An 11679-nucleotide genomic window follows, 5' to 3' on the forward strand; every position below is an offset into this window, starting at 1 on the left:
TTTTATATGCTTTGATCTAATAAATGACTAGCACAATAATATTATGTGAGATGAATATAACATAGTTCATTTAGAAGATATATAATTATCTCTTGGAAAGATAATCCGTCTAACTAATGTGTTTGACCAGATGATGTTTTCTTGATTAATACTTTTTTAGATAAAATTGGTATCTTACACGATTAGAACTCATAAAACTAGTAAAAGAATATATGAGATTGATAAATTATTTAAAATAATATTAATTGATTGTTTATAATTTAAAAATAAATTTTATAATAATAAAGTACCATGGTAATATCTTAGTAAAATTATTAAGAAAATTAAAAAGTACAAAGGGTTAAAAATAAAAATTGAGAAGTGTTACTAATTAAAATAATACCCAAACAAATGTCTAAGGTTAAATTAGTAAATTTAAAACAAGAGAAAGATAATAATTAATTAGTGTAAGGCAATTTTTAGTAAGCTGATCGACCATTGGATGCGACATTTTTAACTCAAATCTAACCCCCAACATGTGTGAGAGCGACTTGCATCATATCCCATCACACGTGTAATTCACCAAATTTCAATACTATGACATTGTAATAATAATAATAATAATAATAATAATAATAAAAGATTTATAATAAAAATAACTAGACAAATAAATAGATAATGTTTAAATGAATTATATAAAATTTTAAATGAGTGATATATGAATAAATAAATTATTTAAAACTCATTCTTTGTTTATTCAACTAAGACCCACACATATTTATCCATTTGCCACCTCTACTGTGCAGACTGCACGTAGCTTTAGAAGTAAACCTCGGTGACAAATGTTGAAACAATCAGCCCTGAAAAAGATAACTGTGATGTCAGTCTTAATCCATTATGATATTCACAAATCCATGGAACACTGTAGGTTTCTTCGTCACGTTAAATATAGAAATGCATTCCCCTTTCAACAATGTGCCGGTCAAATTGCTTGTTGCCGAGTAGTTGAAGAATGGTAGCTAAGCTAGCTATATTCCCATCAGGACAGGATCAGAGTAAGAATTAATCATCTTTAATTATTGGATTCTTCTCTATTAGGCAAAATACCCTGTCAGTATATTGTCAAAGGTCTTTTTATTTTTATTTTTTTCACCCCCAAATTAAATAATATTTTTTGCCTACTTGGAAAGAGAGAGAGAGATCATATCAAAGTCGGAATCAACTTTTGGATGTTCATGTGAGATATGAAGACAACTAAAGCAAGTTGTGCAAAGAAAATGATGAATATTTTGAGAAAAAACATTGGAATTTTGGCAGGCGTCCCTTCACCTCGAGTTAATTTCGTGTGGAATGAAAATTAGAAAAAAAAGTGCGAAAATTATTTTATATGAACAGCTATCAGTAGCTCAGTCTTGCTGCCGTGTCCATGTGAAAGTCAAGAGCAACTCACTCTATTTACATGCAAAACAACAACACAATATCGAGTATCAATAATTTATTACACCTACCTATCCGGACAAAATTAAAGTTTGAACTAGCTTGCTTGGTAATAAATCAACTACACATTACAAGGACAGCGTCTGCGCAATGATGGTGGGTCATATATACATACCCTGGTTAAGGAAATTTCCATTTCTTTTTTGTGCATCAGAATAAAAATTTCAAGTAAATCACGGTAGAGATTCCCTTCATTCTGTTTCTGCAAATCTTCTGCGAGCTCAAAAGCAACTCTTGAGGCCTGTTCTATTCCCTATATATATATATAGATACAGATAGACATAGCAGAAGTAAAACAGAAAAGGTATGGCCATCCAGAAAGACATAGGAAATGGAAGTGGTGACAATGATGTCCAAGAAGAGGTGAGGGAGCCACTCATGGGGAAGAATCTTGCAGATGAGGAAAATGGATCTAGAGAACAGAATATCAGCAACTGGATGGTTTATCTTAGTACATTTGTTTCAGTGTGTGGTTCTTTTGAATTTGGATGCTGTGTAAGTAGTTCAACAACTTGAAATCAACTTACCAATGTTAAATTTGCTCCTCTCGCTGATTCTGAAAAGCATATGGTTTTTATTCTTTCCCAGGCAGGCTATTCCTCACCTACTCAAGATGCTATAACAGAAGACCTCTCTCTATCTCTAGCAGAGGTAAGTTAATATAGTGTCCCCATGTACATTATGCATCCCTCTAAATTAGAATTTTGGAAAAACTTTGTATTGGTCATGAGAAAATTCTCATTTCTACCTTGGCATCAGGAGGCCCCAAAGCCAATGCTGAAAATGAATTTTTGACAGGAGACATATCGAAAGTATTTTAGGAGTAGGACTTGAACCGTATTTATGGAGTGCTTTCAGATTCTGTGAGCCACTTCCAAATGCAGAGTCGAATGTTATTCTCAAATTCCAAGATTAAGATGATATATTGCAATATTTTGGAATTCATTATAACCGATATGTATGAACAGTGAAATAAACAATAGAACAACAGTATGTATTACAATAAGAGGCATTGCATTCGAGAAAAGAAATTGAGGAGGCTTAACATTCATTGCTATTGGATGATAAACTATTATGTCTACGAATGATCAAAGGATTATTTTCACAACATACATTTGGAATGAAGTCTTACTATGACCTTTTTCTTTCTCAATTATATTTCTTCTGATATAGAAAAAAAAAAAAAAAACCTTTAGATTTTATGTTCCCAACTGATATATTATTAATATCCTATGTTACATGCAGTATTCCGTATTTGGTTCCATATTGACATTTGGTGCAATGATTGGTGCAATCACAAGCGGACTGATTGCTGATTTTATAGGCCGAAAAGGGGTAAGAATCAAGAAAGAGATAATTCTGATTTATCCATGGGGGATTGGAATTCAACACCACCTAATGTGGGATTCAACCCGTTTGCAATGAATATATCCACTATATAACATAGTAAACATGTGGAAATTATGCAGGCGATGAGAGTGGCAGCTGCCTTATGTGTTGCAGGGTGGCTGTTCATTTACTTTGCCAAGGTTTGTGCCACCTCAATATCTAAGTCATTGCTTCAGATGGAGAAAGAAGTAAAATGTTTTTTTTTCCCCAGATTTGTTATGTAGTTTTTATGTCTTGATTAATACAAAAGGGGGCTTTGGCTTTGGACATTGGAAGACTGGCAACAGGATATGGAATGGGAGTCTTTTCGTATGTGGTATATTTTTCTTTTCTCAAATCTTTCCTCCTGAATTCTTAGTACATCTTAAAATAATAGATTATTTGTTGCTAATGAATTTGATCCATTGTTGAATTTGATGGAAAGGTACCTGTATTCGTAGCTGAAATTGCACCCAAAAATCTTCGTGGAGCCCTAACAACTCTAAATCAGGTAAATATGTAATCATAACAGAATTAGTGAGACGCCTGAATTTTCATATTTAACTCAAGTTTCCATAAGCTGCAATCACAAGGTCATATAAGTTTTCTGAAATACAGAGCGCTGAAATCTAAGCCTTGAAAGCCAAATTTCCATTTTGACCATGGAATAGCAAAAACATCATGAAGGTTGCATGTAATAAGAAAATATATGCAAGCAAGATCATATCTAATCGTTTCATGTTATTTTACAGCTTATGATATGTAGCGGAGTGTCTGTATTCTACATAATAGGAACAGTAATAACATGGAGGACCCTGGCGCTATGCGGTAAATGTCCTTAATCTATTATATGAAACATTTCGTCAAAAGGATAGCGGAAGGCATAATCTTCAGATTATTTACATGTCTACTAATAATACACGACAAAGTCGCAATAGAATAGGAGGCTTACCTGTGAAGTGCTTGCAGGACTTGTTCCCTGTGCTATCCTAATTTTTGGCCTATTTCTCATTCCTGAATCACCGAGATGGCTGGTAAGAGATGGAATTACAGCAATATTAAACATCTCTTGCCTTTTCTTTTTGTCTGTACGTACACATATATAATTGATAGCATTGAAACTGTATGGCTTATGAATGCAGGCAAAGATGGGACGTGAAAAGCAGTTTGAGACTGCGTTGAAAACTCTTCGTGGCAAAGACACTGATATATCTCACGAGGCAGATGAAATTAAGGTTCTTAATCCTCAAATACATAGTTTATGGTCCATACCACATTCTAAATTGACAATTCGTTTTCATTCAAAAGAAAACATGACAAGAGTACGATTTCACTGTCTGACAGGATTATATAGAAACTCTGGAGCGGCTCCCTAAAGCTAAACTGCTCGATTTGTTTCAAAGAAGATACCTGCGATCCGTAACTGTAATCATTTCTCTCACTGAAATTTTATAAACCATTTTATCCTTAGCTCTGTAATTGATCTCATTCAAAAAGAAATTTCTTTTGCGAACTCTGACATTCGACTACTACATGTTTCACCTTTTGTCTGACCAGATAGGAGTCGGACTGATGGTCTTTCAGCAATTTGGAGGAATTAACGGAGTCTGCTTTTATACCAGCAACATTTTCGAGTCAGCGGGTAAAGGGGTCTTAATAAGATTTCTCTCGCTTGAAATGGAAAGGCTTTTTGCAATCTCCTTAAATCAACTAAGGCAGAAAACATAATTAAAATCTCTGGTTAATCACATAAAGATATTCTTTACGATCCCTTTTAGCTCCTACAAGTCCTCCACTGCTACTATCTTCCATTTCCTGAAAGAAAATCAATTGACTTAAAAGTTTCATATTATCAGAATTTAAGGTTCAAAAACATAACTGATATTCTTCTTGCCTTGCAAAACCTCAGGATTTTCTGCTACTATTGGAACCATAACCTATGCCATTATTCAGGTTTATGATCCTCACAAACTCTATCGCTTCCAGGAAGTCCAGATATCTGTATCCAGCGGGAGCTAATTAAAATGCATATTTTTGTTTTTGGCAGGTTGTAGTTACAGCCCTTAACACAACCGTGATAGACAAAGCTGGAAGAAAGCCTCTCTTATTGGCAAGTCCAAGGCTCTGTTGATTCTGCCAATTTCCTTGAATCATATAACCTTTCAGATATTGAATATTAACTTTGTTTTCGTTGAATTTTAGGTTTCTGCAACAGGACTGGTCATTGCCTGCCTGATAACTGGGACATCATTCTATTTGAAGGTTATGCCAAAACTTTCAAAACTAACTTCCTAATTGTCTTTCTAAAAGATATTAACATTTGGACTGACTTTCTATGAACCAGACTAATGACTTAGCGCTCAAGGCTGTGCCTGCACTTGCCGTTACTGGCATACTGGTAGTATCATAAGCATCTTGAAATATGCTGTTTACCCAGATGGATCTCCAACAAAACTAACTTATCATTGATTATTATTATTATTTTTTCTGAATACAGCTATATATAGGATCCTTTTCAGCAGGAATGGGTGCAGTTCCCTGGGTTGTAATGTCAGAGGTAGTATGCTTTGCAAGATGAAGATTCTATCTACGCATTGATAAATTAATCAATAAATAAAAAATTACTCCTTTGTTGCAGATATTTCCTATAAATATCAAAGGAGTAGCAGGAAGCCTAGCAACGCTAATGAACTGGTTTGGTGCATGGACAATCTCCTATACCTACAACTTTCTCATGTCCTGGAGCTCCTATGGTAAATAGACCCAATTTTGTTTTATTTTATTTTATTTTTCATAATAACATCCATGCTTTGAGAATACTAAACAGGATAAGAGAGCAATCAAGCAAGAAAAAAGAAAGGGCGATATGGCACAATTATCATAAATTTTCCATAAAAGACTTGAAAAGTTAACCAAATTGTGGTTTTTAGGTACCTTTATTATTTATGCTGCGATCAATGCACTGGGTATTGTTTTTGTGGCCAAGGTGGTGCCAGAAACCAAAGGAAGAACCCTGGAGCAGATTCAAGCAGCCATTAATTCATAGAGACACAAAATGAAGCAAACTATCATCATTTCTTACAAATAAAATGTTCATTCCCTCCCTAGCGTCCTATCATTAATGGAATGGAATTGACTGAGATGACAGAAAATGCTTGTTATCAGGAAGAATTTCTGATGTTGTTCATGAACACAAATGAAATGATGGGTGGTAAGATTTGGGAGGTCAGAGATATGGAATCATGTATTTGAAGCAAATGAGAAATTATAGTATTGGAAGGACCATTCTACTTATATATATTATAACTAACCCAAAATCAGAACAACTGCTGTTACCTACAATGGGGCAATCATCAATATTTTAAACTATTAAACTTATTATATTTAATGTAGACCGTTGATTAAAAGAACTATTAATGGTATAGCAGATAACTCCATTTACCGTTACTCTCAGTACAAGTTAGATATTAGATATCCAGCAAAACATCGGGATGACGCTGTAGATAGAGACGCAGAAGACAATTGAAAGGCTGGGCTATGGTGTATATTGCGGCAATTACATAAATTTTCTTTTCTTTTCTCGTTAAGCAATATCGATTAAACCATATTTCTCTCCGCACTTTTTTCTTCTTCTTTTTATATATTTATCATAAAAAAAATCAAAACCCTAGCAGTAAATCAATATTTTACAAAATCAAATCATTACTCAAGAAAAGAAGAAACAAGAAGCTACTTTTGCGTTGAATTCTAGAAGGCAGATTCGTGCATCCTTCATGCTTGTCAAAAAGCCTAACCTCTTCAAGCCCTTCTTTTTTCTAAGATTTTATAAGTTATTAGGAGGTGTCAGAGGTTAATCTTCTAAAGAAATTAAAGAGAAGAGATCTGTTTTTTAAAGTCAAACCAGTAGCCTGCCTGTCTGCATTTTGAAGTTCTTGAGCCTTGATACCCCAAATTTTGTGTGAAAAGCTATTGGTTTAGTAAGTTTATTCAATTACTGTATTAAGGAAAATAAAAAAATAATTCAATTAAAAAAATTGGTATTGATTGTGATTGTGATTATCCGACAAGAAAAAAGATATGGTCGCTGGAAATTGTTGGAATTTTGGAGACTCGAGGGAGCTTGATCGGTTAAGGAAAGAACGAAGAAATTATTTAAGAGATCAATAAGATGTCTAAGAAGCTCCAAGCTAGTAAGTATTTTTTTAATAAAATTGTTATTTTTCATAATTATATGTTGGTGTTTTCATAGTATGAGGTTAATAGGCTTTCGTTGTTCTGCATTCAAGCTTTTGTTGGATTTTGCTTAAAATTTGATGTTGTACGTGTTTGAATTCCTTTTAGTCTAAATATAATCTTTTGATGTCGTCGACGGACATTGTTGGCATTATCATTGCGATCAACTTCGTCGCAATGCTTCTCTCAGTTCCAATCATCGGTGCTGGAGTCTGGCTGGCAATGGAGCCAAACAACCCTTGCGTGAGGATTCTACAACAGCCAGTCATCATTCTAGGCATACTGATTTTGGTTGTGGCTTTAGCAGTAGGTGGTTTTGGAAAATCCCATGGCTGCTAATATTTTATTTCATTGCTGTGCTCATCCTTATAATATTGCTTGAATGCTTAGTGGTTTTCATTTATATGATCACTCTTAGGGGCTTGGGTCACCTTGCACCAAGTAGAGCCTATTTGGAGTTTCACCTTAATGATTGATTATTCAGGATGGCTTCGCTGAAGAGTGCATAGTTCTTATGATGGGATCGGATCAGATATTGCCTTAGCTTCAGCAGTATGTATGCTGAGCTGAATCAGAGTTATCGCATGGCCCTAGATTTTTTTAATGCTCGTATTACCCCCTTACAGGTAAACTTTTACTTTCTCTATTCTTCTTCATATTTTATCTTTTCCATTTTTAGTTTTGATTTTGTGAAAATCTCTACTAAGATTAAAAAAAAGAACTAGATCTTCAACAAAAGGAAAAAAAAGATTCTTTTTTGTTTTACGGTCATTACTGTATCTATCTTGTTGTTCATTATTATTGTACAAACACTGTTTCAAGGAATTATATGGTATTGTTTTTGTCCAGAAATAAAGGATTCTTGTCATCTTCTTGATATTTCACTTTAAAGAGAAAGTAATATAGCATTTTGTGAACATGACTTTCTTTGGTGAAAATTCTTCTTGCACATGAACAAGCTTTTTTGCAGAGGTTTTCTAAGCATTGAGTGATAAAAGCTTAATACAGATTTTTCAACCATGTGATAATCTACATAGCTCATCTTTTATGTTGGATGTTTTTTTAACTTATTAATTATTGTTCCTTTACAGTCCGGATGTTGTAAGCCTCATAATAATGTAGATATACATTTGTGAATATAAGGGGCAAAGCAGTCGAATTTCTTTTCTGTAATTATTCATCTACTTGCATAGAGTGTACAACAACAGAAAACAACATGTGCACATGGAAGGTTTTGGTAAATCTTATTGGCTTTTTACGGGATCAAGTATATCATTATTTTTGCATTTGTACAGAAGATGAAACATATTACAGTACCATCTCACTTTTAAAAGAAAAATATCAGAAAACTAACTTTTCAGGGGTGTACCTTCCAATTTGCTAAAAATATCATTATGGATTTTGAATAACTTGCCTATAAACCACCAATCAAAATAGAGAAATCAAAAGAGAGTACAAAGCTAAAACCCAACTCAACCAATTAAAAGAAAAAAAACAAACTTACAGCTGAAAAACGGAAATCAACAATTAGATATAAGATATGAGATAAAAGAAATAAACTAGCTTCTGCAGCCCCACATTCCTGAAACAATGTTGTTTTAACCAAATTGAGGGCCTCTCGGCAGGAAAGAGCTTCTACAGTTCTAGGATCTAGGGGACTGCGCAATTAACCATTCTTTGATGCATTTACTGTGCCAATCTCATCGCGAACAACAAAACAATAAAACTAGCTTCTTCTTTATTTTTCTTGAGTAATAGACTGATTTGCTGCTAGGGTTTTATTTATGATAATAAACATGTAAAAAGAAGGAGAAGAAAGTGTGGAAAGAAACAGTCTAATCAATATTGCTTAATTTGGAAATATAAAAATATGTGTAACTGCCGGGATATCCACCATGGCCAATCCTCACAGAATAGTTGTATGGCTCCATTGCCAGCTAGATTCCAGCATCGATGATTGGAACTAAGAGGAGCATTGCAGCGAAGTTGATTGCATCGATAATTCCAACTCACATAGGCCAGCGTTGATGCTAAATTAAGCATAAAAATTAGTAAGAATCGAAACTGGGTGGTTTAATTTTGAGGTGAAGAGATAATAAACGTGGAAACTGAGAGTTTGAAAGGAAAAGCTTAGAGAGGGGCGGATAAGGTTTCCCTACAATTGATTTTCATTTATGGAATGAATTAAGTTTTTCTTTTTTTAATCTTTTTATTTCACCGGCTATATAAGTTTTAACCTTTTATTGTAGGTAAAATTTTCATGACAGCCGTGTCATTCAGATTTGATTTCAATAATTCTTTTGCCTAAGGTACTAAACAATTGCTGGATGGGTAGCAAAATAAATAAACCCCCCAGCCAAGAAAAGCATCAGTAAAGTCCAAACTCCAACAATTGCGTTTAAACTAGTCCACAACCAGTATGTATGTATGTATGTCTAAAATTAAATGTGAACTTGTAAATCAAATATTTGGTAAAAAGCAAATTTTTCTTTTTTATTTCTTAAGAATTTGCTTCAATTGGCACCCTAGAGTTGGTTAGAAACCTTTTGAATTTTGAAGACCGTTATTTCATGTCGGTTGAAGCTGGTAGTTTGCAATTATGTCATAATCTCAGAAATACAGTTTTCTGACAAAATTGTACAATCTTCACCAGTATGTCTATAAGACGGCTGCATTGAAATAAAAAAATATCATAAAGTTCGCTTAATATTTTACCGTAATTAAATATCTTATCACGTATGCATTATTGCCGGAGCCTCAGTAGTTTATTACATCAAATATACACGCACGTCCCATCACCCAGAGAAGCCTGCCTGTAAGCCTCCAAAAACTCCCATCCCAATTTTCGGAAGGCCTATTCAGAGATCTCCTCCATTCAACGAGTCCGAACATATAGTCACAAGATCAGCTGCTTCCAAAATACCAACGATTTTGCTATTTCGGATGATCTTCGGGGGTTTATATTGACTAGCTGGTACTCCATTCTCCACAGCCATTTGTAATATCCTGTCAAAGCTACCAGGTTTTACCATAGTTATTAACAGAGGACCTATTTCACCTCGATCCCTCTGCACCTTGTATAGACCTCCCAACCCCATTCTCAAGAGAGGAACTACAATTCTTTACAGCTTTAACTGATTCTTTAAGTTTAAGTTTCTCGTCCTGCACAAGCACACACCCCTCTTTAACTTCTAAGAATATTTTCAATTGCTTTGGACTCAATTCCAAGTCCAGAAAACTTGCATACTCGTCAATCTCTGCCGCTTCCACAGTATTTGTTATCACAATCTGAAAACTTTCCTTTGCGGACATCAAGTTTTTCTCTGTTACAGGCAGTTCTAGGAGTTCTCATCAGAAACTCCACTTCCGGAGATGAATTACGCAAACTGACAATTCTCACAATATTACCCAAGCGGTAACGATAAAATCCTCTGTAAGTTATCACAACCACCTCGTATGCCTTACCTATTTCGTCACCTGAAAAATCCACAGTTTCTTTGCCAATCACACTACCTCTTTCAAATTGAATGGAAGAAACTCGAAGTACGCAGCCGTTGGAAGCATAACAATCGAGTTGTCTCCGGAGGTTGCTTGATATCAAAGTTAATACCCACAGGACATTCTGATGCAAAGTAATCTCCACCTAAAATCATTACCTCTCCTGTATACGGCTTGAGCTTGGAATAGTACTGCTTCATACTTCCAGTAGAAACACACTTCACATAACGAGCATTAGGCCACAACTTGGACACAATCCTATCCCAATTGTTTTCCTTTGAAAGATTGCCTTACTGCCCTGGTGAGCTATATAGGATGCAGCTCTTGATAAAGCTGAATCATAATACGGTATCAATTTAGGCTTCATTGTACTAGCGCCGGAGCTACATTTACCATAATTAAAAACAAAAACAATCATTTAACTTACTAATAGAAAACAATATCTTGCGAAGTGAAAGAATTTGAGTCGACGTTTTTAACCTTTTTTTTTATATTATTTTTTTACCTGTAGAAGAAACAAACAAGGGGGTCAACTGATAGCAAGGGCTGATCGTGATCGAATTGACCGTCAGCCATTTGATTGATGTGATCTACGTAATCATAACGAAACTTGACGGTGAAAAGTTTGAGCGTCGACTGGGACATCATAGCCGGAAAGGTAGGAAGGGAGATAACGTACGACAGCTTGGCGTTGGAGGATCGAGTGTCGGGTATGGATCTGGTGACTCTTGGCAGCTTGTGTTAAGTAAATTAATCGAAATTCATTACAATGAGAATTTATTCAAACTTTTTTTAATAAAATCTATTCAAAATCTAGTTCAAGCTGAAAAGTAATTAAGTTGGCAAATTCATTTGTTTCTGTATCAATAAATTGCATTCTAAACTATTATATCAATAATCTAACATTTAGATATTACCTAAATAATGATATGTTTTCACGCCATCTGGAATAATATGGATAAGCTTGCTTCTTATTTTTATTTATTTACTATTATTTTTTGCAATCTACTTTAACTGATTTCATTTTATAGGTTTCCACAGTTCTGATAATTATTTTTTCACCTTTCAAGGCTAAATACCCAAACAGTAATATATATATATATA

At 34.4% G+C, this 11679-nt stretch overlaps 2 protein-coding genes and 1 pseudogene across 2 annotated transcripts; 2 read left to right on the forward strand and 1 right to left on the reverse strand.

Moving 5' to 3' along the window:
* The first annotated feature begins 1475 nt into the window (after positions 1-1475).
* Positions 1476-6138, forward strand: LOC8285838 (sugar transporter ERD6-like 7). Its single transcript, XM_002524733.4, has 18 exons — positions 1476-1971; positions 2065-2127; positions 2722-2811; positions 2946-3005; positions 3116-3181; positions 3290-3355; positions 3597-3672; positions 3814-3878; positions 3987-4079; positions 4189-4269; positions 4402-4486; positions 4754-4797; positions 4892-4954; positions 5047-5106; positions 5189-5242; positions 5342-5401; positions 5483-5597; positions 5775-6138. Exons 1-18 carry the CDS (start codon positions 1783-1785, stop codon positions 5888-5890), a joined length of 1446 nt encoding a protein of 481 aa, XP_002524779.1. The 5' UTR covers positions 1476-1782; the 3' UTR covers positions 5891-6138.
* Positions 6139-6283: 145 nt separating this feature from the next.
* LOC8285839 lies at positions 6284-8335 on the forward strand (annotated as a pseudogene).
* A 1332-nt stretch (positions 8336-9667) lies between these two features.
* Positions 9668-11675, reverse strand: LOC8285842 (probable indole-3-acetic acid-amido synthetase GH3.6). The gene is given in 7 exon segments (XM_025158367.2): positions 9668-10172; positions 10174-10408; positions 10410-10599; positions 10602-10646; positions 10649-10853; positions 10856-10958; positions 11081-11675. Coding segments are annotated over 7 exon segments (1158 nt in total). The 5' UTR covers positions 11224-11675; the 3' UTR covers positions 9668-9935.
* Between the last annotated feature and the right edge of the window lie 4 nt (positions 11676-11679).

Source organism: Ricinus communis, chromosome 1 (genome assembly GCF_019578655.1).
Source record: "Ricinus communis isolate WT05 ecotype wild-type chromosome 1, ASM1957865v1, whole genome shotgun sequence".
NCBI lineage: Eukaryota > Viridiplantae > Streptophyta > Magnoliopsida > Malpighiales > Euphorbiaceae > Ricinus > Ricinus communis.

What these genes read in the sequence shown, in the direction of transcription:
- LOC8285838 (XM_002524733.4), top strand. Translation starts at nt 1,783, where the DNA reads ATGGCCATCCAGAAAGACATAGGAAATGGAAGTGGTGACAATGATGTC. An exon ending in CAACATTTTCGAGTCAGCGG is followed by an intron (nt 4,487 to 4,753) that starts GTAAAGGGGTCT and finishes GCAAAACCTCAG; the next exon opens with GATTTTCTGCTACTATTGGA. An exon ending in CCTGGGTTGTAATGTCAGAG is followed by an intron (nt 5,402 to 5,482) that starts GTAGTATGCTTT and finishes CCTTTGTTGCAG; the next exon opens with ATATTTCCTATAAATATCAA.